The 27,500-nt window shown below is 45.7% G+C and overlaps 1 protein-coding gene, 1 long non-coding RNA gene and 1 pseudogene across 3 annotated transcripts in view; 1 reads left to right on the top strand and 2 right to left on the bottom strand.

Annotated features, from left to right (window-relative positions):
- Positions 1-1,562: 1,562 nt before the first annotated feature.
- Positions 1,563-27,500, bottom strand: part of GPC4 (glypican 4) — an 89,221-nt gene continuing 63,283 nt past the window's right edge. For both annotated transcript variants that reach the window (XM_061598522.1, XM_061598523.1), the window contains exons 3-9: positions 23,395-23,786; positions 18,611-18,776; positions 12,314-12,444; positions 9,742-9,888; positions 8,474-8,610; positions 6,715-6,890; positions 1,563-4,865 (exon numbers count right to left, since the gene is read on the bottom strand). In XM_061598522.1, the coding sequence (XP_061454506.1) occupies positions 4,654-4,865; positions 6,715-6,890; positions 8,474-8,610; positions 9,742-9,888; positions 12,314-12,444; positions 18,611-18,776; positions 23,395-23,786 (1,361 nt within the window). In that variant the 3' untranslated portion in view covers positions 1,563-4,653. The remainder of the gene's footprint in view (positions 4,866-6,714; positions 6,891-8,473; positions 8,611-9,741; positions 9,889-12,313; positions 12,445-18,610; positions 18,777-23,394; positions 23,787-27,500) is intronic.
- LOC133371566 (5S ribosomal RNA) lies at positions 11,442-11,560 on the bottom strand (annotated as a pseudogene).
- On the top strand, positions 21,073-26,769 carry LOC133371289 (uncharacterized). The gene is made up of 2 exons (XR_009759297.1): positions 21,073-21,220; positions 25,731-26,769. It is a non-coding gene; the product is annotated as an uncharacterized LOC133371289 (long non-coding RNA).

Below are 27,500 nucleotides of genomic sequence, written 5' to 3' on the forward strand. Positions count from 1 at the left end.
GAACAATGGGACAGGGAGAAAATCTTCTCTCTGTCCTCTTTCCCCACACCATGCAGAATTTTATACACTTCTATCATGTCTTCCCTTAATTGCCTTTTCTGTACACGACAAAGCCCCAAATTCCTTACAGGGGAATTGCTCCAACCCTGTGATCATTTTGATTGCCCCCTTCTGCCCACCTATTCAGTCAATGCAGCTTTTTAAAAGCCCTGCGAAGCTGCAGATGCAATGCAAATCTTCTGCTTCCTATAAAAAATGGTTAAAAATATAAGGCCCCTACGGTCACCCTAGAGGGGAAATGGTGGTTCTCAGGCCTAATTAGGCCTATCAGGTTATTTTGGGCTAACCACACCCACCTTTCCCAGGCCTAAGGTCATATATGCTGTCAGGCCTGGGAAAATCAATTTTTCCTTTGCAATCACAGCTTGAATCATGATTCTTTTCTTGAAGTTGGATCTCCTGACATGCGGGCAGAAGGTGGGTGAACCCACCCAACTGTCAAAGTGGCCTGCATGGGATGGGGGAGTTTTAGATCCAGCCTGTTGGCCCAAACCATTTCCCCCACCCCAGACCCAAAGAGAGAAGGGAAAATGATGCATCTAGTTGAAAAATCTGGAATGGCCTCCCCCTCTATCCACCGGTTGCAGTTTGGAATGAAAGGTGGTGGATCCTCAAAAGGCTGAAGATTCCTGGGCTAGATGACCGACGGTGACCCCTGTTCACCCTGAGTGCCTGACTATTTCATAACTCCTTGCATAAGACAGCACTAAAGCACAACTTCAAAAGTAAGACGCTTGAACATGTGTTGCGGCTAGGCAGCTGACGAACATGTGTGAAAATGTCATGAACAATAACAACCCTTTGGGGCCCTTAAGGAATGGGCATCAGAGACCTTTTCCAGGGAACCAAAGGCCCACCAGATGAGTTCTGCGACAGTCCAGCCTCAATGCTGGAAGAGTTTAGTTCAATGGGTTTGAACAGACTTGAAAGTAACTCCCGGCCATGGTTCTCTTCGGATCCTTTGAAGAAAGCAACCTCCCAGAGCATGGGGCATTCAGATTTTCTACCTAGAAGGACTGCCTCTTCCATGCTCACTTTGATGCCAAGGAAACCTTGTGATCTGCAGAGAGTTTGGAGGCGCCAGCCAAGTCTGAAGGGCCTCAACCACCCACCTCCCCCCAGACTTGGCTTGGGAACTACTCTCAGCTCTTTGGATGACTTGCAGGGAATCTAGATGGATTGTTGCTCTATCCTAGAACCACAACTCAGTGCTATGTGCAGCGCAAAACAATCACACACAGGCACACTGCCTTCTCTGTTCCTTGATAGTTTCACAATCTGGATGGCTTTGAAACTTCCCACGGGATCCATGAGGACTAGAAACTCCTCTAGTTGCATAACAAAAACAATGTGGAGACTCACAGTTCTAAATCATTTAGCCACCGTTATGGTGGAACAATCCTGACCAGACTTCTGCAAAAGCACTGAGTTTATGTACCCACATTTAACTCATGAATTCATGTATAGACCACAGCATTAAAAAGAAAAACAGAAAGCGCAGATTTTGTCATTCTATGTTTACTCTGAATTCTGTAGCCTCTGAGATGACACGTTCTTTTATAAAATGGAGACACCTTTTTTGGGGGGGGGGGAGGAGTCAGGAAAAAAGTAAAGAAAAAGCCCATCCAAATAAACACGTTCCAGTTACGGCTTTGGTGCTTTGAGTTGCTCAATTCTCCTCATCCTTCTCAAAATACAATTTATTGAATAATAATCAGTAGGCTGTTAGTTATAAAAGGATTAAGGTTTTTTGGGGGGAGGGGTGTTTTTGTCATTGTTTTAAAGAGCAGAATTTACAAGCCTTTTAAAAATAACATGGGAGGGCTTTGTGGGGCAGGGCTCTTGCAAGTGCCCCCCCCCATTTCTACATCTGGGCACTTCACAAGGGCTTGAGAGAGCATATCACAAGTTCTTTCAGTGAAGTTGCCCTGGTGACCAACTGTTCACACATGACGTGATCGTCAAGCAACGGAGATGCTACGTGAGCCAGCCTTCTACACAGACCCCAAGCGGAGACTCCAGAAAAGTCTAATTCTTTTGGAGACCAGGCTCTTGTGTAACCCATTTTGTCCTCTCAGCTCAGTTTTATTTCTCCCAACTCCTCCCCCCCCAAAAAAAACCAATTTTCACCACAACCCATTTAAATCTCATTGGCTCATTAGCCAAAAAATAAAAGAGCAATAGTTATCCAGTTAGACCTTACTAAGAGTCACCCAAGAAACCCACACGCTTAAGGTTGATTTGTGATATTTCACAACTGAAATTCATATAATAAGCCCACTTAAATTTTTTTCTTAAAAAAAAGTGACAAAACAAGGAGGGGAGGGGGAAGCTATACATCCAAATCCAGTTGATTAGGAGTTTTTGGCAGAAAGGTTAGCCTGAAATCCCTTTGTCAGGGATGAGATCTGAAAGGAAAAGAGCTGGGCTTAGTTTGATGCTCTAAATTAAAAGCAACCTAGCAAGGTCTGTAGGGGATCACTCCTTTGGCTGAGTGCTGAAGGCCCTGCTTGCATTTTTATCATCAATGTAATAGCACTTAAAAAAAAAGAAAAAGAAAAAGAACGCTAGAAGGGAAATTCCTCAGAACTGAGGTAGTTTCTTAGTCATCGACATTTTCCCCCTGCAACTCCTTGCAAGAAAGCAACATATAGTTATTTACAATCCATTCCACCTCCCACCCCGTACAATGCATAAAATTATAACCTCTCTCAGGTCTTCTGCTTTTGTGACCGGCTTTCTACAACAGAAGAAACAAATAGAAACATCAAGCATCTAGCCAGAATTATGTCTAGTTTAGTAACATGGCATTTTAATAAATAAACTGGCTGCTTCTGGAAATATTATGCCTCTGGGGAATGATTTTATTATAGTATCTAAGCCAAGATGATTCCATCTTTTATACAAAAGTTCTTTTAAGAGGTAATTGTTTTTTGGGGGGGAGGGAATATGACAACAATCCTGACCCTATCTACCAAGTAAATGTTTCAGTATAAAAATAGAACGGAACACCCCAAACACGCCCCCTCCTCCCAATCCATGCAATACAGCTCTGGACTGTAATAAAACCTTCTCATTTCGCTCATTCATCCTCCTTTTTACTCTCAGCCAATTGTTTTCAGAACTGGAGGAACTCAGCTGGATGCCAGCGGCTGCTCAGCCATGAGAAGCTTCCAGAATAGTTTTTAGTCTTTCTGCAGACTTAACTTGTGTAATTCTATTTCTAGTGATTTAAATTCAATTAAAAAAATATACATTTGTTCAACAGCTGCCAGTTATGGTGACACAGCTTCATATTTGGGGACAGAGGTAAGTGGGAACTTTGAAGGAGAGGCCACCAATCCTGCCCGTGCCAGCAGCCTGCCTTCCCTCCCAATGAAATCTCACAGCATCACCTGTCCTCCAAAATCTGGTCCTGAAACCCAGGGTAAACCCATAGCCTCCCCAAGCTGGTGCCCTCTAGATGTTGTTGTACTGAGACTCCCATCATCTCTGACCATTGGCCATGCTGGCTGGAACTGATGGGAGTTGGGGTCCAGCAACATCTGGGAGGCACCAAGTTAGGAAAGGTTGCTCTAACATATGTCACCTGGGGCCAGTTCTCACCAAATCCCCTTTCAAGATTCCTTGCAGAGAGGCAATTCCAGCAGGACACCAAGGCAACAGAACAGAGCTTTGGCTGATGGGCCACTTGTCAAAGACCCATCAAGAGGAAGGGCTACCAGGAACAATTGGGCACTAGAACAGTGTGGAATCTCTTCCAGTAAAAGGGGGGGATCTCACAAATGTGGTTGGATAATTTGCTTGGGAAGGGTGGGCAGAGGAAGAGGAGGAGGAGGAGGAGGAGGCGATGATGAGGGCTTTCTGCAGCCGGCAAGAAGGAGTGCAACCCTAACCATTTACATTCTGTTCTAAAGATTGGAATCCCTCCCCCCCTGAAAAAAACCAAGCCCCTCTTCTCTCTTAGGTAAGCCATCTAGCGTAACGGAGACATGTGGGAACTTAATTACACAAAGCGACTTCTGTTGCTTGAGAGGCAGCTTCTTTCACTGCCCACGAAATATGATAAATTAAAAAAAAAGAAACCTTTGCTTCTGTACAGATAATTTCGTATTTCAGGAAAACGACATCACCCTCGATACATGCCAAGAGAGGACTCTGGGTTGTTTTTTTCTAGTTTGGTTTTTTTTGGCAGGAAATAGAGACTAAAATAAAATAAAGGAAAGGTGGGGGCGAGGGAGAGGTGAGAGAGAACTGAACTAAAAAAAAAAGAAAAGCAAAGCTAACTTACAGGCCTGTATATACAACTTAGTCCACCACATTTATTGTGGTTTCTCAGTCAACAGGTCAGACTAACTGGTCCAAAATCCTTGCGTTCCGTTTTCCCCTTCCCAAAAGGCTGGAAAAGCGGCAACACCGTAAAAACTGTACACTGTTGTCCGTTAACTTACAAATGACCCACCCCCACCCCCAAAAGTCACTAGATGGTATAAAAGTGAGGTCAGGTGCCTTTTAACTATTTTTTGTTTTGTTTTAATAAGAGTCATTTTGCCCCCCTCTTTAAAAAAAACAAAAAAGCAAAAAGTGGCACAGTTATCTCCACTGTCGTTGCCCAGCGAGGAAGATGAGGACGCTGGCAAGGAAGGCGGCTCCCGAAAGACCCACTCTGCTGGCGGCCGCGTCGTCGGCTATTTTGTCCATTTGCTTGTTATCCCGTTTCACTTCTGTTATGTTGAACACAAATTCAGGGGAACATTGCTGCAACTCGCAGCCGCTGCCGCTCCCTTCTCCGCTACTTTCATCACCTAGAAGAATGCGCAGGCAATCAGTTTTTACCAGATTGTGCGTTTGGGGAGCTTGAAGAGGGACACACCTCAGACCCTTCTACCAACTCCTCCCTGTGCAAAAGCAAAGCAAATTCAGGCAACAGGCAGCCACGTGGAATGCAGAGCAAACTCCAGCCAGATTGCAGCAACAGCCCCCCCCCCCCATCCACTCCAGGGCTGATCTATACAGATACCATTTCAGAAGGCTGCTGGTGCTGGGAGATGCCTGAGGGATACACTTCCCACCCAACGGTCAAAAGAGTCCAGCCTGCAAAAAGTGAGCATCTTGAGGGCAAGGTTTCTGGACTGTTTTATGGAAGGTGCCAGAGCTCAGAGGTAGAGCTTTGCACAACTCAGGTTCAGTCCCGGCACATCCCCGTAGGTCTGGGAGGGACTCATCCTGGAGAGCCTCTGCCAGTCAGTGTAGACAATACTGAGCTAGATGGACCAATGGCCAGACTTTCCCTGTGTCTTCCTGATTTTCTACAAAGAGGGTATTTTTTAAACGGCATTCAGACATGGCACAGTCCTCTTGAGACTATACCATGTGCTCCTTTGTGTTTGGTTCAAAGTGTAATTTTTTTTGTTCTGTGTCCTAGTTTGGGGGTGGGGTAAAGAGTACCCCACTTTCCATAAAAAAACAAGCAAACAAAAAATCAAAACCCAAAAATCAAAGTGGCTTACAAAAAATGAAAACCTTTAAAAAAAATAAAAAAATAAAAAAGCCCAGCAATAGCAATATGGAGACTGGCAGGTCACTGGGGCAGACTAGCTAAGAGAGTCAGATGAGGGCTTGGGAGACTGAAGTGTAATTCTCCTCTCAGCCATGAAGCTTACTGTGTGACCGTGAGGCACTCACTGTTTCTCAGCCTACCTTCACAGGGTTGTTGTGAGGACAAAATGAGGCAGGGGTGGGGGAAAGACAACCATGTGTGCTGCCTAGAGCTCCTTGGACAAAAGGCAACATATAAAGGAAATTAATCTAGTACAGATAGTATTTTTTAAAAGCCAGCAACAAAAAATGGCATGTAAAAAAGGGATCAGCCCCAGCAAAAGGCAAACATGGGAAGGTTTTAATAAGGGTTCAAAAAGAGCACAAATCCAGGGCCAGGTGGGTGGTCCCTGGGGAGCTTATTCCTAATTTCAGAGCTACAAGTGGGACCCCCCCACACGTGCATACTCGTCGCACTTTCTCCACCTCCCCGCTGCCAGCACCCCAGTGATCTGTGGGTGACTTCAAGGGCTCCTTCCCACTCTCTGCCCATTCCCACTTGGCAGGTCTGCATCATTTTGCCACACGGGGGCAGGAAAATCTTACCACACGTCCAACACCCTGCTCAGAAACCTGAGAAAATCTGGGGGGAAAACCTCTCCTCATCACTCAGTATTGCAGAAACAACTCCCAAGAAACCCTTGCATATAGTAATGAACATCCAGATACGTAAAACCATTTAGGTGGGGAACAGCTGTGGATGCTGTTGGGCTCCAACTCCCATGGGCCCAGGCAGCCATGGTTAGTGGCCTAGGACGGTGAGAGATGGAAGCCAGATTTCGACTGAACATAAGGAAAAACTTCCATACTGTTAGAGAGGTACAACAATGGAAACAATGAACTAGGGAGGTGGTGGGCTCTCCAACGCTGGAGGCCTTCAAGAGGCAGCTGGACAGGCACCTGTCAGGGATGCTTTAAGCTGTATTCCTGCACTGAGCAGGGGTTGGACTGGATGGCCTTATAGGCCCCTTCCAACTCTACGATTCTATGAATCCAGCAGCCACAAGAGGCCCACAGGCTCCTTATCCCTTCTTACAAAGACACAATCACACGTACTTATATCAATAAAGTCAACATCGTTCCCATTGTAGGCGTTCTTCATCTTATTGGTCATCACTCGGAGGGCCACAATCTGCCGGCGAATCACCACGTCTGGTTTTGCGGTGTCAACTGCCACTTCAGGATTGTTCGCCTGGTTGGCCAGGCCGTTCGCCGTCACAGCGAAGACATACCTGTTGACAAAAACCATCCACTTCATTAAGAGCCACTCAATGAACAGCTCATGATGGCTGAATGGAACCTGGCATGTTTAGTTAGGGACAGAAAATGGGGGAGGTGCTGTTGTTTTCAAGGCCTTCTTGTCTATTTAGGTAAAAAGGAAGCGGCCGTATACCAAGCCAGACCACTGGTCCATCTAAGTCAGAATCGTCTGCTCTGACTGGCAGCGGCTCTACAGGGTTTCGGACAGGTATTCTCTCCCAACCCTACCTGAGATGTTGGGGTGTGAACCTGGGACCTTCTACATGAAAAGCATGTGGTTACCCATGAGCTATGGCCCTTCCTCTAAGAATAATGATTCCAGTCCTCATGATTCTGATGAAAAGGTTGATTTAAACAGGAACCCAGGAAGCTGTCTCTTACGGAATCAGACCATTGGCCCATCTAGTTCAGCACTGTCCACACTGACTGCCAGCGGCTCTCCTGGTTGTCAGACAGAGGACTTCCTCAGCCTATGTGGAGATGCCACTGGGGATTGAACCAGGGACCTTCTGCATGCAAGGCAGGTGCTCTGCCACTGAGCAACAGCCCTTCCTGTTTATTTCCAGAAGCACCTGGCTGGCTAGGATACTGGCTGAGGTGGACCTGTGCTCCCCTTACGTTGTTTTCCAGAATGCAAAAATATTCTGACACCCTAAAACTGGGATGAGGAACCTGTTGAGATCCCAACTCCCATCAACCCCAGCCATCGTAGCCAATGATCATGGATGAGGGAAGGGTCACAGGTTCCCCATCTCTGCCATAAAGCAACTGCTTGTGAATGGCTACTCTTAATTACGGGTGGCATTCAACTAAGTCCTACTAGACTCATTGAAATTAATGAACCTTAGTAATGTCTATAACTTCAATGCACTTACTCAGAGGAGTAGCGCTATAATACCAGCCAATGTAATTATCACTGTCTGTATTTTCTGTATTTCATTTTCCGTTTAGCTTACTGCTTACAATTCCCCACCCCTACCCCAAACTGTGTATGCGTGTGTTCATGTACACACATGCACATACACACACCTGTAACTCAGGATAACACTTCATGCATCTGATGAAGTGGACTCCAGTCCATGAAAGCTTATGTCGCAATACATTGTGTTAGTCTTTAAGGTGCCACAAGTCTCTCTTGCTTGGTTTGCACATAATGCTAAACCATGGATTAGCTTTAACTATGGCTTGTTTACTGCCTACAACCCACGATCTGAAATCATGGTTTGTTGTTGGCCTATGAACCTTGGTTTGTTTTAACTATGGCTTGGTGTTACTTAATCATGGTTCATCTGGACACCCCAAGCGCTCACCAAACTACAAAAGCGTGAGGCGAGAGCAGCTGGAAAATGAACTAAGTTTTGGAAAAACAAGCCATGACTTGTTTGACTGTCTGTGGGACAACTTGTGGTTAACTGGTGGTCTGTTAACAAGCCACAGCTTAAACAAACCGTGCCCTAGCTTTATGTGAGAACCTGGCCTTTGTTGTTTTTGTTGCACCAGACTAACACAGCTATCTGTCTGGAAGTTGAACAGAGAATTTTGGCTTCTTCCAAACCTGCTTTTGTCGTTCCCGTTCCAGCACTCTTCTTCGTTGATGCTGTTGGCGGCCATCTTTTCGTTGCTACAGATATTGCCAGGAAGGGAGGACCAGAATTTCCTTGCTAGCTTCAGCTTTTCCTTCACATCTGTCACCTGTTGGTGAAATAAGAGGAAAGACTGTGATCACAGCTGTTCTTCTTTTGCTTAGTCATCTTTTTTTCCCTCCCAGACAGGAAGCTGCCTTAGACCCATTGGTCCAGCTTGAGCTCAGTATTATCTCTACACAGACTGGCACCTCTCTCTCCTGGGTTTCAGGCAGGAGTCTTTCTTTTCCAGCCCTACCTGGAGATGTTGCCAAGGATAGACTCTGGGACCTGACAAACGGCCACCAGCTTGGTTGGAGGCTGCTAGCCAGGATGGCTATGTTCCACTTCCATAGTCAGAGGCAGTATACCTGTGAATACCGGCTGCTGGGAATCACAAGTGGAGCTATTTCACTCAGGTCCTGCTTTTGGGCTTCCTGTAGGCATCTGGTTGGCCAATGAGAGAACAGAGTGCTGGACTAGATGGGTGCCTTTTGGCCTGATCCAGCAGGGGTCATCTAAGGCTCCTATGTTGTAAAAGGAAGCTTTCCTTCAACACAATGCTCGCTCACAGAACTCACCATTACAAGTTAAGAACATCAAAATAGGCCTGCTGGATCAGACCAACAGTCCACCTAGACCAGGATATTGCCTCCCAGTCGTCAGCCAGGTATCCCTAGGGAGCCCACAAGCAGGACTGGAAGGGAACTACTACCCTTTTCCACAACTGTTTCTTAAAAGCAGCTTTCTAGATTTCATAGGATCAAAGAAAAGCTCCAAAACGTGTGGACATTTATAGTCCTTGATGCATGCTGCCCTAAAAATGAACACTGCTACTCCCAAGTGTGGTTGAGGGAAACATCAAAGGGAAAACTGCTACCTGAAGGGTGGCCATGGGAAACATGAAAGGGGAAAGTGCTATCTCAAGGGTGGCCATGGGAAACATGAGAGCAAATTGGACAGCTCCTTCCTGTTTCCGGAGCATTCCAATCTGCTCTGATCAATGTCAATGAATGGAGCAGAGGAGAGATGTTTTGTTCAGTGCTGCTGCTGAAGCCAACGGTCAACAGCAAAAAAGGCTAGTTGGGCCAGAGGGCCAGCAGCTCACCGCCCTGCAATACACAATATATTGGGAGAGGGAGGCAAGAACCTATCCCCATCTTCAGACCTAATGGACCACACTATAGATCTGCATACTCACCAGTCTGTCTAAGCTTGTGCCAGCTGCTGTGGTTGGCCGCTCTTCTGGGTTGTAAGGTCTAAAACGGGCACTGAAGCTACTTTCTGAGACTGAGCGAGATGTTCGACTTTGGGCTAGCATCTTCGGCTGCCCACATCCTTGGAAAACCTAAGTTGATGGGAGGCACAGACACAGCTTCAGAAACATGATTTTGTACATCTTTGCAATTATTTGTCATACAGCAATTATTATACCAGGAGTTTGCAGTTAACATACTAGGCTACGTACATGTGTGTATGTGTGTTTATGCGCTCTCTCTCTATATATAGCAAATGTTTTTGGAGGTAGCACAGTGATTGCTACCCGACAAGCTCAGCACCCTGACCCTTAAAATAATAGTTTAACCTGCGAAAGGCAGACAATTTGGGAGACATCTTTATCCCTTTTTCTTTTGATTTCTTCCCTTGCCTTTTCAAGAAAAAAGTCCCCCACTCACCCTGATGATAATAAAAACAAGTAAACAAACAAACAACTAATCTTCTTCCTGGAATTCCTAGAGGATACCAAGAGTTGAGAGACAGAGGCACCACACCACCAGAAGCCCAAGCAACTAGGCACCTGGGATTTTTCTAGCCCTGGATTTTTGTCCCGATGTGCTTGACTAGCCCCCGGATTGCAGAGACACAGAGCTGGGAGCACTGGCGGGCCGGGGGGAGGGGGGGAAGGGAACTTCACATCTCATCCATCTCTCTACTTGGTATCCACAGCTAGAACATCCCCAACAGATGGCTGTCTAGCCTCTGCTGGAAGACTCTGCTTGCTCAGGGGAAGAGCTGTAACTCAGGGGCTGAGCATCTGCCTCACATGCAGAAGGCCTGAGGCTCAGTCCCCAACAGCATCTCCAGGTAGGGCTGGGGAAGAGCTCCCTGCCAGAACTCTGGACAGCCCCTGCTAATCAGTGTAGGTACGGAGAGTTGTTGTTGTTAAAATGGAATGGACTGCCTTCAAGTCGATCCAGACTTATGGCGACCCTATGAATAGGGATTTCATGGTAAGCAGTATTCAGAGGGGGTTCACCATTGCCTCCCTCTGAGGCTGAGAGGCAGTGACTGGCCCAAGATCACCCAGTGAGCTTCATGGCTATGTGGGGATTCAAACCCGGGTCTCCCAGGTCATAGTCCAACACTCTAACCACTACACCACACTAGCTCTCCTTAGCATGCATGAAAATGGGAATGGACTGCCTTCAAGTCGATCCCGACTTATGGTTACTCTATGAATAGGGATTTCATGGTAAGCGGCATTCAGAGGGGGTTTACCATTGCCTCCCTCTGAGGCTAGTCCTCCCCAGCTGGCTAGGGCCTGCTCAGCTTGCCACAGCTGCACAAGCCAGCTCCTTCCTTGTCCTCAACTGCCAGCTGGGGGGCAACTGGGCTCCTTGGGACTATGCCGCTTGCCCACAACTGCACAGGTGGCAGGGCACGTCACCCTGAGCCACTCACTGTGCGGGTGATCTTTAGCTGGCCCTTTACACCCAGGAGACGCGAGAGGGGATTTGAATTCACAGACTCTGGACTCCCAGCCAGGCTCTCCTCCCCACTGTGCTATATGCCTTCAAGTCAATTATGACTTATGGCGACCCTATGAATCTTTTTTGGATATATTCATAGGGTTTTCATGATAAGAGGTATTCAGAGGTGGTTTACTATTGCCTTCCTCTAAGCCTACGGTTCCTGGTATTCCCAGGCAGTCTCCCATCCAAGTACTAACCAGGCCTGACCCTGCTTAGCTTCCAAGATCAGATGAGATCTGGCATGTTCAGGGTAGTATGGCTGTAGAGAAATACAGAGCTAGATGGACCCAATTGTTTGACTTGATATAAGGCAACTTCCTATGTTCCATAAGACCTTCAGTGAGGGGTTCCCACCCAGCCAGGTAGACCATTTGCCCCACCATCTAACTGCTTTGACCGTTAAGACGTTTCTCCTCATCTGCAAGTGAAATCTACCCTCTTGCAACTTAAGGTCAACAAATCTAGTCCAAACGTCTGGGGCAATAGGAAGCCCAGCTAAACAAACACACACACAGACACACACAAGTTTTCCGTATTGCTGACCATCATCACTGTCCTCTCCTCTACCAGTTCTAATATGTCTACTTGTGTATTTAAATATTTATAGTCTGCACTTTTCATAAAATTACAGCAAGGCAGTATATTGCATGCAAAACTGCAGTAACTTTGATAAAAAGCAAAAGTCAAAGCATCAAAACAAGCTGGTTGGTATTTTTTCATTTTCATGTTTCAAAGGGCTGTCTGTATAACACAGTTTTTAACAGACGTCTGAAACTAGGCAGGGATAATTCCTGCTGAGACTCCCCTGGGAGAGAGTTCCACATCCTTCTTGAAGTGTGGTGCCCAGAACTGGACAAAGCAGTCCAGATCAAGTGGAAGGAAGTGGAAACATTGTTCCCTGTGACTTGGAAACCATGGGTCTATTGACCCAACTGAAAATAGCATCCGTTTTTATTGCAGCCTCTCTCTCTCTCTCTCTCTCTCTCTTCCCACCCCAAATGCAACACACCCTTGTCATACCTTTTGGGAGACCTGCATGCTGTTCTCCTGCATGTTCATGATGGCGTCCGAGATCTTCACATCAATTGGGTCCATGACGGATTCTATGTTGAAAGGGCCTTCCAGCCGCTCAGCCACCATCAGCATGGAGTCTAACAGAACGTGAGAAGGGAAGGTCAACAGAGTCAGTGCAGGGCTGAGTGCAACAGATGCACCACGCCCTCCTTCGCCAACCTGGCACCCTGCAGATGTTTTGGACTCCAACTCCCATCAGCTGCAGCCAACACGGCTATTTCAAGGGAGGAAGGCTACTGGTGTCACAAAACTGCCTCAGTGCCTGCTTACTCTGCCAACCTTGCTGAGCTTTTTCACATTAGTGTTTCTATTGTTTCCTGGGCTCCTAACTGGAAGGAAGGGCGGGATATAAATTTAATATTTAACAAATAAATAACAAACAAACAAGCATTTTGGAGTCACTGGTGACCCATTCACAGGCACCATCTCTGTTGTCTTTTCAACTGAAGATCTTCCTCTTCCAACAGCCTTTTAAGTAGAGACCTTATCCCAGTCTGCAACTGTATCTGAATTGCTTTCAGATGTTTCAATTGTTTTATCATTCTTGTGTTTGTTGCCCTGGGATCCTTTGGGAGGAAGAGCAGGATATTAATATTATTATTATTAATAATAATAATAATCTGCCCCAACAGTCTCCTGCTCGTGCTGATGAAACAAGGACTGAGGACCGAAATGTGGAACATTCCCTGGCTAGATATTATTACAGAAACCAGAGGAAAAGGCTAAGGCTTCTGCTTTTCACACAGCTTTCTACTCCGTCCCCCTCTGGTACCCAGAAGGGCTTCCTGCTCCCCTCCCAGTTTGCATTCTAAGCCCCGGGGGTTGAAAAAATTCCAGGCTTTTCAAACTGCACCCTTCCCTGAAATTTTGCAAACAGAACAAATTATCTAAAATAAATAAGACCATCTGCCTTGTTTGCATCGTTTATTCATGCTGCATTTCAGGTTTTCCTGTTTAAAAAAATGAAATAAAAATCAGAACACACATACACACACTTTCTGCTGAAGGGCTTCCATCAGTTACATTTATTTAAAGTGTTAGCTGATCAGTGGCAGGCATCAGCTAGACAACCTTAAGGAAAGGACGCCTTTTATGCCTCTGAATTGCCAGTTGCTGGAGAGGTGCTGCTTTGGGGCCACTGTGAGATCTGGATGTTGGAGCAGATGCCTCCTCCCCCTTGGCCTGATATAACAGCCAGGCTCTTCTCATGTTCTTAAGATTACAAAGACGGGCTCTGGGGCGTTGTAATATGGTAGCAGGCAGATTGAAGTCATGTCCATGCTGGATCCTGCCTGAATGATTCCAGACAATTCTGTGAAGATGAAGGATGAAGAAGGCTACTCCCGTTCAAGCTGGTTAGCAAGGCCCAAATCCCCTGCGCTGCACAGAAGCACCTACTAAACACTTATGTACACCATGCCAATCCCAACTCTAAGGCCCCATCTATCCAAGACCTGCGGCAAACATGTCTCTACCAAGCACAGAGCAAACAACAGAAACACTCGTCAAAGACGTAGTCTGAGATGGGGACTGTGGCCAGATCCCATAACGCTCAGCTTTCAACCTTTCTGAGTAATGATCGCTACCATGAATATCCTTCATTGTACTGGGGGTGAAGGCTTTTGATGTGCCAACAAAATGGAAGCATTAGGCAGGAAAGCAGAGCACAGAGACGGACACTCAGGGCTGCCTTGGTGATCCCAAAATGATGTCCATGTTGCAGCCAAGAGGGTTTTAAACACACACACACACACACACACACAGAGGTTTTGTTGTTGGTTTGTTTTTCAAAATAAGAAATATTAATCAATGACATGTCTTCCCAAAAGCCAGGCAGGGAGGGATTGGGGAAGGAGAGAGGAGAAAATGCATCTCCCAGCCCTGTGGCAACTTTGTGAAACCTCAGAGCTGGGTAGACCATTCACAAGGTCCTGGGAATGTCTGTGTGAATTGGGGCCTTTGGGACTTGTGGTGCCATCACTGCCCGGGGTGGGGAAGGGAGTGAGGAGAGAGAGAGAGAGAAGAGAAAATCCACATCGCCAGAGCAGAGCATTAAAAGGTAAGCAAATCCACTGTTAGGTCTCGGAGGATATTTTCAGGTGGCAACTCTTCAGCGGTGGCTGAGCACCGAAAAGGGAAGGCCACGAAGAAACCAACTTTATTACACAAAAAGCAACAAGAAATCAGGAGCGGAAGTGAAGGCAATTTTTTAAAAAACCCGAGGCCTTCATTTTTCAAACTCAAGGATTTGGTAAGGGAGAGAGGTAGGAGAGAAGTAAAGGGTGCTGGGAATAGCAACATCCTGCCTCCTACCTCCTGCTAAGATCTGGCTACTACACCTGCCAACAAATTGTGACGAACAGTAAACTCCCCCCGGCGGCAGCATTTGACGTTAGTAATGCTGGCTGCGGTTCAAGATGACGATGCTTTCACGGATGTATCACAGAACCAAGGAGATGGGCGGGCAGGCAGGGGGAACCAAGGTGCCCCAGGGCAGAGCTAACAACACCTTGGAATAGCAGTAAGAACAAGGGCTGAATGCTTGTTTACCTCAGGAAATGCTCTCTCTCACACTCTCTCTCTCTCATGGGTGCATTCCCTTCCTCTCCCTCTGCCCAACAGCAGCATAGATCTAGCATCTGCTGAATTCCTCTAAGACAGCCTTCTCCAGCCTTGTACCCCCAGAGACTGCTGGACTACAATGACCCCATCATCCCCAGCTTGCACGCCCAGTGCTCAGGGATGATGGGGGCTGGCAGTCCCAACTACATCTGGGAACGCAATGCTGGTGCTGGGGGAGGTGCCTTTAAGAAGACTGTTCTGCAGTGGCTTGGAGCAGGGCACTCTTTGTTGCGGCACCAGATCTATGGAATGTCCTCCACGAGATAGTCTACAAGGCTCCTCCCTTTGAATTTACTAACATTTCACCTCTTCAATCAGGTGACCTTCTGAGCATTAGAAGCTGTGTTCTAGCAGCAAGCCAAAATATTTGTCTGTTGAAGCCAGTGTTATCTATTCTGACTGGTAGCATCTCAGAGGCTGAGGTCTTTCCCATCACCTGCTACTGAAATCCTTTAACTGAGGACGCAGGGGATTGAAATAGGACCTTCTGCTTGCAAGACATGCATTCTGCCAATGATATATCCAACATGCTGCCTTCCAGGCCACTGGGCTGTCCAAGAAGCTGCCTCCCAGGCCATTACGTTTATCTAGCCTGGTAGTAGCCTTCCAAGATCTGAACAGCAGCAACAAAAACCCTTGAGATGCTGACAATCTGAACCCGGGCCCTTCTGCATGCAAAGCATGCACTCTGGTAACTACACCAGCCTTCCCTAACCTGGTCCTCTCCATATGCTTTGAACTACAACTCCCACCAGTCCCAGCCAGCAGGCTGGGGAAGGCTGCAGTAAGCTATGGGCCTTTTCCCGCAGTTTCCTGCAACTTTAGTTCATTGCCTCTACTAGGGATTGAAAAATAGAAATGGACTGCCTTCAAGTCGATCCCGATTTATGGCGACCCTACGAATGAGGTTTTCATGGTAAGTGGTATTCAGAGGTGGTTTTACCATTGCTTTCCTCTGAGGTTGAGAGGCAGTGACTGGCCCAAGGTCACCCAGTGAGCTTCATGGCTGTGTGGGGATTCGAACCCTGGTCTCCCAGGTCCTAGTCCAACACCTTAACCACTATGCCACACTGGCTCTCTGACTAGGGATTAGCAGAAGCCAAATAAATGGCAAAAAGTAATCAAACAGTACCAAACTCGCTTCATTTTTGCAGAATTCATACACCCGGTGGAATTTCATCCTTTGGGTCCAGAGCATTGATCTGGGGGAACTCTGGCCACAGGAAGACAGATCAGACCATTTGTCCATCTGGCTGGAAGTGCCTCTCCTCAGGGTTGCAGAGTGGAGCCTTTAGCAGCCTCACCTGGAGACCATGCCAGGTACTGAACGAGGGACCTTCTGCACACACAGCTGGTGCTCTGTCACTGAGCTACAGTCCCTCCCCCAAAAGCAGAGAGAGGCACCTGCAAGACCCGAGGCTTGCCTTCTGTCACCAACCCTAGAAAGGGCTGAAGCCCTGGACCATCTCATTAAGAGCCTCATCAACTGAGCTACCTGGGCACAGGAAGGGAAATGAAAGGATGGCCAAATGCACACAGAGAGCAGCGGACGCCCTCCCAGCCCCAGATCCATGCCAGCCATTTATTTATTTATTTATTATTTGATTTATATCCTGCCTTTGCTCCCAGCAGGAGCCCAGGGCAGCAAACAAAAGCACTAAAAACTTTAAAATATCATAAAAACAAACCCTAAAACACATTAAAACAAAAAATCTTTAAAAACGTTTCTTAAAAAAAGCTTTCAAAACATCGTCTAAGATTAAAAACATTTTTTAAAAAAGAAGGTTTAAGAACATATTAAAAAAGCAATTCCAGCACAGAAGCAAACTGGGATCAGGTCTCTACTTAAAAGGCTTGTTGAACGAGGAAGGTCTTCAGTAGGCGCCGAAAAGATAACAGAGATGGTGTCTGTCTAATATTTAAGGTGAGGGAATTCCACAGGGTAGGTGCTGCCACACTAAAGGTCCGTTTATTAACCTTTATCCTCAAGCTTCACCTTCCAAAGGCCATGATAACTCCCAGGTAAAAGTTATATTGCAGAGAACCCTTTTCATTTTTCTAGACATTAAGGTCTGGCAGCAGGAGTCAAAGAAGACCCAATTTGGAAGGGATACATCTTCCCACAACTGATCGCCCGGAAGGTGATTACAAGAAAGAGGGCCTTCTCGGTGGTGGCCCCTGAACTTTGGAACACCCTTCCTGACGAGGTTCGCCTGGCGCCTACACTACTATCCTTTCGGCGCCAGGTGAAAACCTTCCTCTTTGCCCAGGCATTTTAACATGTTGTTGTTGTTGTTGTTATTATTATTATTAACATTTTTAAAATTTTAGTATTTTGTACTTAATGTTCTAACAGACAGTTAAATTGTAATCTGATGACCAGGTTGTTTTAAATTGTATTTGCTGTGTTTTTACTTGATGTGCACTGCCCAGAGAGCTTGCTATGGGCGGTATAGAAATTGAATCAAATAAATAATAAATAAATAAATCTGCCTGTATTGTCACATGTATATTCCAGCTTTCCTCCAAGGAGCTCAGGGTAGCCTACTTGGTTTCCCTGTTAAAACAACCCTGTGGAGCAGGTTAGGCTGAGAGACGGTGACTGGCCCAAGGTCACCCAGTGAGCTTTGTGGCCAAGTGGAGATTTGAACCCAGATCTCCCAGGGCCTAGGCAGACACTCTAACCACTCCACTCCACTGGCTCTCTTGTGCTTGGGCGAACGCCCCTATGTTCCCTTCTCACAAGGAGCATTTCCTCTGGAGCCAGTGTGAGAGGCGCAGAGATTCCTACAATAAACAGATTGCCCCCTCCTTTGTCCGACTTCCTGGCTCCCTGCCTTCTCCTCTGTAACATTCCCTCCTTACTGCTACAACTCTTTTCAGCCCTGAGCTCTTCTGGTTACAGTCTTGGATGAATTAGCTAGTGTGCTTACATCCTCTCTGATTAAACTGGGTTTCGAAGGCTCTGTGCAAAGTAGCAGGACAAGGTAAATCTCTGTAACAAGCCCTAGCAGAGGGTGGGAGACTTCATACATCTATGCCAAATAATCCACACACAAACTAACCCCCCAAATAAGCTGAAGCTATGCATAGAACAGTCTGGCAAAGAAGTGCAGGAAAGTTCTTAGCCCATAAAAAGGTTCACTGCTTGCACGAAACTGTATCCTGGTTACCTCTTTGGTAACCAGAGGAACTCCTCTTTGGAAGAGTGAGTAGTTGCAAGCCTGATCTATGCTACCATGTTCACAGATTGGGGTGAGGGAGAAATTCAGCTCTGTTCACCTCTTCTTATGAACCTCTAATTTGCACCAAAATGCACCTATCCTTCAAAATTGCAAAATTTTGCAATGCTGTCCTCAAAACAAAAAAGGTGTATCAAAATATGTATATTTGTGTTTTATATATATATATATATATATAATGCAACAATGCATCATTGCATTAGGGAGAGCTGTATACACAAAAAATGTATATTCTGAGAAACATGCCATAAAATGCTGACAAATTTTCAACATAATAGAAGAAATGAAGCATAAATTACGTGGCTTTTGCTCATTTTGTTTTTCTTCATTGGCTGATGTTTAAATAATAGAAACCTCCGAAGTCACCCCAGCTGCTTACCTATGAAGTTAGTCCACTCAGTGTCCAGCTCCCCTTGGTTGGCGAGGCAGCCTCTCATCACGTTGAAACAGTAGTTGTAACAGGGCTTGACGGCAACCAACCCTTGGCAGTATGGGCAGTACATCATCTTCAGCAAGGCTTGGACCCCCTGCGGTGTAGGGTTGACCTTTGAGGAGAATGAAAATAAAGCCAGGGTAGGTGGGGGAAGGGGAAGAGAAGAACCACAGACAGAAATATCATCATCATCATCATCTTTAACCTTTACAAAGTGCCAAACATTTTCTAAGCACTATATAGTTATTTAAAAAATACAGCAGGGCTCACTATCTAATAGACACAATATAAGAGGAACAACCAATGCGGAGGGAAGAGGAACGCAAGTGCTGCTGCTCCTTCACTGGCTGATGGATGGGCCTAAACTGGTCTCTCCCCCTTGGCATCGTGCTCTTCCTGGGAGCCAAGAGTGCAGCCTCCAAGTGTCTCCTGGCCAGTGGCAGAGGCCGCTGTGAAACTCCCTTTTAGCTCTGCAGTATCCCAGAGTGACATACCATGTCGTTTCCAATTATAAAAGGATCTATGTGTCCACAGCCATATATACACATTCTGTCCAGAGAAAACCTTCTCCATCATAATGAGGTGTCAAAGAGCAGAGAGCAATGGATTCCATTTGTGGTAGGTTTCCATCCAGTATCTCCTAACTATCACCGAGCAATCAGGGAGAGCTACCCATTGCTGGCAAACTCTGAACATCTTGCTAGAGCCATCAGCAGGCCTCCTGTTGTAGCATATTGCCAGCCTAATTTGCGCAGACTGTTAGAGAGAGCTGTGCTTAAGCCAGCTATCACCAATCTGGTCTCATCCTTGTCACTCCAAATGCTGTATCACCTGTGTACCTCAGAGAGACAGCCACTTTCACAAGCACTAGGACAGGCAGGACATATTACATCAAACAGAACATCACCTGCAGGTCCTGCAATATATGTCATCGAATGCAAAAGACCAGGATGTCATATCCAATATGTAGGAAAAATCACAACTGACCTACGCACATGCTTCAGAAACCACACATCGGCAATCTTAACAAAAAAAGTGGAGCAACCAGTTGCAAAACATTTCAACACTGGGGGCCCCAGCCTGTTGGACTTTTCTATATTAGAGATGCCAACAGATCCAGCAGCACTGACTGGGAGGGAGAACTTTTGGATATATTCTCTGGACACATTGGCACCACCTGGCCTCAACCTGGAGGACAGTACCAGCATTACTTTGCTTGTGCAAAGGAAGCCCCTCTGAGCATTCCATCCTCAAAGCTCTATAACTGACACCTTGGTAACAGCATTTGCATGTTAGCAGCTGATGAAGGTGGAAGGCTTTTATTGCTTTGGTAGAATAAAAACTTCTGTTTTGTTGATCACAATGACGTGCATATATCTATGTGTGTGTCTCTCAAAGCAGCTTACAAAGAAAAAAACAAAACACACAATCATACAATTTAAAGAGACAGATGAAAACATCAGCTAATAAAAACATGAGAGCAACATTCAGAAGTTATTTGCTGCATTAGTCTTTGACATGTTAGCTTATAATGCTTTTTTTAAAAAAATGTAACAGGTCATGCTATGTATAATAACATATTATTGGGTTGTATTCAACTAAGTTCCACTCAGAGTAGACCCACTGAAATTAAAGGACCTAAGTTACTCATGTCCATTCATTCCAAAGAATCTACTCTGAGTAGAACTAACATGCATTCGTATTATTTTGTTTGATCTAATAATCTGAAATGATGGCTACATTTTTATTCCGCTTGATTAGCAGATGTGTCGACTTGAAGACACATAACAAGATGTTTTCAGCAGGTTGTACCGTATATTGTTATATATGCCAATAGTTGACTTTTCTGTTTTTAATCATCTCTAAATAGCTCCTGAAGACAGGACTGCTGTTCTAAAACGAACACGAGTAGCTGGCACTTTTGAGTACTAGTTCTTCCTGTCCTCATTCTTCTCGAGAAGTCACAGGGCCACCTTTTCACCTATCCCACAACCGTTTTCTGCATACCTTTCCCTTCCAGAAAACTGTGAGTAAGGGTTCACACAGAGATTTCGTATGGTCTGGTGCTACTCACAGCCCCTTTTAATTTGCATGGTCCACATGACATGACTGACAATCACCAGCTAAACCACAGTTTTCTCCTTTAAATCCGAAGTAAAAACATGCTGTTTTAATCTGAAAAGGGAAGGTAAAAAACATCTTCAGTTCTGTATCTCTAGTCAGAGCTTGGAAAAGTTACTTTTTTGAACTACAACTCCCATCAGCCCCAGCCAGCATGGCCACTGGGTTGGGCTGATGGGAGTTGTAGTTCAAAAAAGTAACTTTTCCAAGCTCTGACCTAGGGGCTTGTAGATGCTTTAATCCGATGCTTCCCCTCTCCACGCCCACTCCCTCCTCCTCCCTTTGCTCATGTCACTTCCTGATTGGCTGCTGGCTCCTGTTCTGCAAGCCTGCGTGGTCATTAGGAAGCTGTGTGTTTGATCCTTTCCCTTCAGTGTGAACGAAAAGCATCTGGCTTTGAGCCCCCTCTGTGGACTGTGCAAACAGAAAATGAAGGTAAAAGCAGCGTTTTTACTATGATATTTTTTTCCCGTGTGGATAACCCCTAAAATTAAGAAGGGGGCAAGGAGCCAACGGGCAGAAGAGCACATACGGAGCAAAGCTGTTTCAAAAAAGATGCTGCCCTTACACTCTCCCATTCTTATTTTTAGTTCAAAACTTTCTGCAGCACCAAATTGGAAGAATGTTCTGCTTCAATCTAGGTTGTTTCTGTGGCTAACTCTAACTTCTGCCATTCTCTCTCTCTCTTTCTTGCCCCCGCCCTCACCTCTGCCCCCGCCTCTGCCCCCGCCTTCTCATTATTGTGCCATTTTCTCTCTTACTTAGTCACAGCCAATCAGGGTTCACAGTTATCAGGATGATGTTGCAATTGCTACATAGCCAATCAGCTTTGGCAACATTACTGAGTGAGGACAAACTTTCTGAAAAGGCAAATGCCTTTAACCTCTTTCACTTGGCCACATGAGGCAAGCCCATCCAATCAGGGTTCACTGAGTTATCAGGATGATGTCACAATTGCTATATAGCCAAATAGCTTTGGCAACATTACTGAGTGAGGACAAATTTTCTGAAAAGGCAAACGCCTTTGACTCCTTTCATTTGGCCACATGGGACAATCCTAGCCAATCAGGGTTCACATGGTAATCAGGACAACCTTGTAATGGTAGGTAGCCAGTCAGACTTGGCAAAGTGACCGCATCATCAACTGAATGAGTCCTGGATAAGCGAACAATTTTGATCTCTTTTGGAGCATCAGCAATAAATTGTTGAAAAAGGTGTGTGCTCTTGATGTTACCAGAAACTGCTCACAGAAATGCCACACACCCCCGCGCTTTTCAGCATAGCCCTAATTTTGAGCGACATATAATTTAGCCATGTGTTTTTCATTACAAGGAAATTTCTGAAGTCCATGAATTGCAAAATATCAAGTTCCACTCCTCCCTGAGTCACTGCAGGATCTGGCTTACATATTCCCCCTCCCTACTTTCTATGTTTTTTTTTTAAAAAAAATGAAATGCCTTCGAGATTTAGGCAGGAAATGTCCACGTTTGGCAGCAATTTAAACCCGTTGATTTTAATGTCTGTCAAGGGTTCAATAACAGCCAATTCCCTATTCTCCCTTTCATGGTTTCTAGGGGGAAATGAGGGAGGGGGGGAGAGAAAATGTGGAAGAGAAAGTTCCCATACTCCAAGAATTCCAAGAAGGCATGAAGCATTATCAAAGAATTCACACTGGCTGAAGGGGGGGGGAATAAATCATATTGCAGATTAATACATTTCACCTGTACTTGCAAGACTATATGGACTCCGCTAAGATGTGTGCCACTCAGGACCTACTGGCCTGTGCCCTTTAATGAGGTTACACAGGTGTTCTGGGAGGCACACACAGCCATAGGGAGCATCAAGGTCGAAAGGGGAAAATTGGCCAGAGGAAAAGGTATTTCTGCTGGGTAGTTCCCAAGAACAGACGTCCTATGCTAAGAGGAAACCCAGCCACCAAGTCATCTTTCCCCACTAAGAGGGCCCTCAAAGCTTCCTTTCACAGCATTTATTGAAGGTAATATTTCTGAAGGGCAGGTATAACATCTGTGGGTGCTGCGACGCCCACAGGTGCTCTGATTTATATTCTATACACCGACCGACAGTGGTTCTCCACTGGCAGAAAACGGCCTGTGCCCATCAACTGCTACCAGATCCTTTTCACTGGAGATGTCTGGGATGGGACCTGGGACGGTCTGCAGGTGCCTGAACACCGCACCGAGGAAAATAGGAAGCTGCCTTATACCGAGTCAGACCATCTAGCTCAGTACTGTCGACGCTGACAGACAGCATCTCTCCAGGGTTTCCGGCAGGAGATGTTCCCAGCCCCACTTGGAGATGCCGGGGAATGAATGTGGGACCTTCTGCATGCAAGGCAGTTGAAAATAGGAAGCTGCCTTAGCATGATCAGAACATTTCTCCATTTAGCCCAATATTGTCTACTCTGACTGGCAGTGGCTCCCTGGGGTATCAGGCAGAGAAGGGTCTTTCCCATCACTTGTTGCCGGACCCTTTGGAGATGTAATGGACAGCCCTTCTCCCCATATTGAAGCCTTTTCTCTCATGGCCCATGCATCTGCAGCCACCACCACCTATGAGAGAAGCGGCCAAAACAGTTGCACACAACTCACCGCTGATACTTTGGCAACAACATCTCTCGCTGCAGCCAGGCCTTGCGCAAAGGTCCGCGCCGCCACAAACGCTCGCGTCACCTGTAGCTTCAGCTTGCGCGGCACGTCCCCGAAGGGCTTGAGCTGCTCCGTGTACTTGCTGACGCACTCCAGGTACTCATCGGAGAAGTGGTACTGGGGATTCACCAGGCGGAACATGCGCTCCAGCAGGCGGGCCCAGAAGTCGTTCAGCATTTCCTCCAAGTTGACGCTGCCCCCTGTGTAGTACCGCTTCAGCTCCACAAAGAGGTCCTTAAACATTTCCGAATTCTGCATGTACAGGAGGCCGTAAGTCCTTACAAACATGTCGTTCAAGGATTTCTCGGCGTTCTCAAGAAGCTCTCTGAAGAATTCTGGAGGAAAGAGGGGAAGAAACTTAGTACACGCAAGGACACACACTTTCAGCATGTATCTAAAGCTCCAGATTTAATTGATGAAGATTGCTTATAATTGAGGAGAGTGCTAATTAGAGCCACAGGATTTTATTCTGAAGCACTGGGGGGGGGGACTATTTAAGACAATGGTCGCCAGTTTTCTTGGGCCAGTGGGAGTTTTGAGAAAGTGCAGTGGCACCAGTCACACCATGGTGCCATGGGGACACCACGTGACACAAAATGGTTGCCACATCTAAAAAAGTAGAAAGAGACAGGGCTGCTAAATGGTGTGAGCGAGACCCTCCGTTAGCCCACCATCAATGGGAAAGGAAGGCACCTACACCAGCCAGTGCCACAGTCATTCACGGAGGGTGGGTGCCCAGTCCCAGCATCCAATGAAATGTGGGCAAGTTCAAGAGAGAGTGTTCCACGTGCAAGAGGCTGAGCCAGCGCAAACAGGAACTGAGCAGGAAGACTCTCTTGTCCATTGTGGATTTTGGAGGCGCTATTTACTGAGACCTTCCATGGGCACCACAGGAGGTACTGGTGAGCACTCCAGTGCATGTGGGCGCCACACTGGTGAGCCCTGGTTTAGGATGTGATCTGTTATTGTAACAATGAATGACAAGAAAATGATAAAGATGGCATTTTCTCTTAATAACAGCCCAACACAGACATAATATTTAGCCACTGTTTCGGTTCCACAAGCACAGAGAAGCTTGGCATCTGAATACTTGGAGTTTCTTGCTTTCAGCAACACACCCTGTGCCAGAGCCTGTGAGATGATGTCAGCAGTTCCCAGGTCCCTTCTTTCTTGCGAGATTCTGGGGGTCAGTTGTGTTTGGGTCCTGGGTGAGAGCCAGGAGCCTGAGAGGAGGTATATGTTAAAAAGTAGAAGGAATTGACATGGGTTTTATTTATTACTAATTTGTATTGGTGGTACACTTGCATATGTAATATTGTGTATTTTTGTAACATTTGTTGTTTATGTTTATTTTGTATTTTGCAGTATTATAGGATGATTACTTCTATAGAATTGTTTATTCAGAAGTCAACAGACCTTTTAAACTCATAAATACATAGATACAAACACAAAGACCAAAATACAATGTATCAAAATATAAAACTTACTTATGTATATTGTATACGTTTAGTCTATTTGTCTCTTTGACTCAACTCCAGTACTCCTATACACAGTAAGGTAAATTTAGGCTATAGTTAAAATAGTTTATAAAATAGGGTTGCAAACCCATAATTATAAATGGTTCACTAAATTAAGGACCACAAAATTTCTTCCTTAGCTGAATGGCCAAGTTTATAAATCTGGCCACAGTTAGAGTAATATTTTCATTATAACCCTATAAAAGGGTTATTAATAATACTTCATTTGAACGTCCGGGATATTTTGACAGGATTGGACAGAGAAGATCTTTTCTGATTTTCTTATATAATTCGCAGGAAAATAATACATGAGAAATAGTCTCAATTTCTGAGTCATTACAAAAACAATACCTATTTATACTCGGAATTTTTTAAAACCTGCCAGATAAAAAGTTAGATGGTAAAACGTTAAAACGGGCTAACGTGAAAGCCCGTCTGTACTTGGGGACCGATTACTTCTATATATTTTTGTCATTTCTATGGTTGTCAACTGCCTTGAGTGCAGTGATGTATACAAACTAAAAATGAAATGAAATGAACGCTTCAGCTATGGGTTAAAGATTGGATGCATGCAAGGTTATGATTCCTTCCATGATTTACAAACCAGAGTTTGTATTAAATGTGGTTAAGAATTACATCTGCCCAGAGTAAACAGGTTTATTACAGGGCAGGTTTCTCTTACACCTTCATTGATAGCTGAAAAGGGCACCCAAGATGATGTTTCTGCAAACATGTTTGAATTGATCATCTTCTCTTTAACAGATTTTAAGTAACGCAAACTCCGCAATGAGGTAAGATGATGAACATTCTCTCCAAAATGAGACAGCATTCCCTCTGCCTGGAAATCAAATGGTGGAACAGAGCGAGATTTCTAAAAAAAGGCATACCTGACCCTCAGGGTGGAGAGAGAAGCTTCCTTCCGTTCTGGGGAGGCATTATGCTTTGCAGCAAGTTGCTACTACATGCAGTTCTAAAAGCATCCAAGACCCATTAGGAGCCGTCCTGTCTGCTGCCTCACAAAAGGAGGAAAAGGAGAAGGGGAATGCTTTGCCCAAAGTGAAAGAAGGCGAAAGCAGGAAAGAGTTATAGAGTCATAGAACTTTAAAAGTTGGAAGGGACCGCGGAGGTCATCTAGTTCAACACAGGAATCTCGCAGCTAGGTGAGTGTTCTATTAAAGCCGGGGCTGCCACGAAGAAGGCCCTGCACCCATCCTGCCCTATTTGTTTATTTAGAACATTGCTTGGCTGATCAATCAGCAACGCCCTCTGCATTGTTCACACGGAACTGAAGTGACATACAAATCAGCATGACAAATATTAATATATTCTACACGTTTTTTAAAAAATCAAATCCATTTCCTGCCTGAAAACCAACAGAACAGCATTTAAAACCTAGCAGAAATAAACAGTGCCAAGGGCAAAAATGTGTTATTCTGAAAGGCCTGGGAAAGTAAGAAGGGCTTCACATGCTGCTGAAGGAATCTGAATAGAAGCACCAGGCGAGCCCCTTTTGGGGAGGCTGCTGCATAATCGGGGTGCCACCACCAAGAAGGGCCTTCCCCTTATTAACCACCTACCTCACTTTTTTAGGTGGAAGAGCCTGGAGGACCTCTGATGAAGATCTCAAGGTCCAGCCAGGCACATCATACAGCCTCCGTAGAACAGACTTCAGGGTATTTTATTTATTTATTTTTATTTATTAAAATTTTATACCGCCCGACTAGCAGAAGCTCTCTGGGCGGTGAACAACAAAAATACTAAGATACACAATATAATACAATAAAAGCATATAACAATAAAACAGTCTAAAATCAATTACAACAGATGAAAAATCAATAGCTTAAGTTAAAATGCATTGGGAAAGAGGAAGGTTTTAACTTGGCGCCGAAAGGATAGCAGTGTCGGCGCCAGGCGTACCTCCTCGGGGAGACTGTTCCACAGTTCGGGGGCCACCACTGAGAAGGCCCTAGATCTTGTCACCACCCTCCGGGCCTCTCTATGAGTCGGAACCCGGAGGAGGGCCTTCGAAGCAGAACCCAGTGAGCGGGCGGGTTCATATCGGGAGAGGCATTCCAACAGATATCGTGGTCCCATGCCGTATAAGGCTTTATAGGTTAATACCAACACTTTGAATCTGGCCCGGAAGCATACTGGCAGCCAGTGCAAGCGTGCCAGAACAGGTGTTATGTGATCGGACTGCTTGGTCCTTGTCAACAATCTGGCAGCCACATTTTGTACTAGCTGCAGCTTCCGAACTGTCTTCAAAGGCAGCCCAACGTAGAGCGCATTGCAGTAGTCCAAACGCGAGGTTACCAGAGGATGTACCACCGATGTAAGGTCCTCCTTACTCAGATAGGGACGTAGCTGGGCTACCAACCGAAGGTGGTAGAACGCATTCCGTGCCACCGAGGCTACTTGAGCCTCAAGTGAAAGGGAAGAGTCTAGAACGACTTCCAAGCTCCAAACCCGGTCCTTTAGGGGGAGTGTAACCCCATCCAGGATAGGGTATGTATCCACCATCTGATCAGAGAA

This window comes from Rhineura floridana, chromosome 16 (genome assembly GCF_030035675.1).
Source record: "Rhineura floridana isolate rRhiFlo1 chromosome 16, rRhiFlo1.hap2, whole genome shotgun sequence".
Lineage (NCBI taxonomy): Eukaryota > Metazoa > Chordata > Lepidosauria > Squamata > Rhineuridae > Rhineura > Rhineura floridana.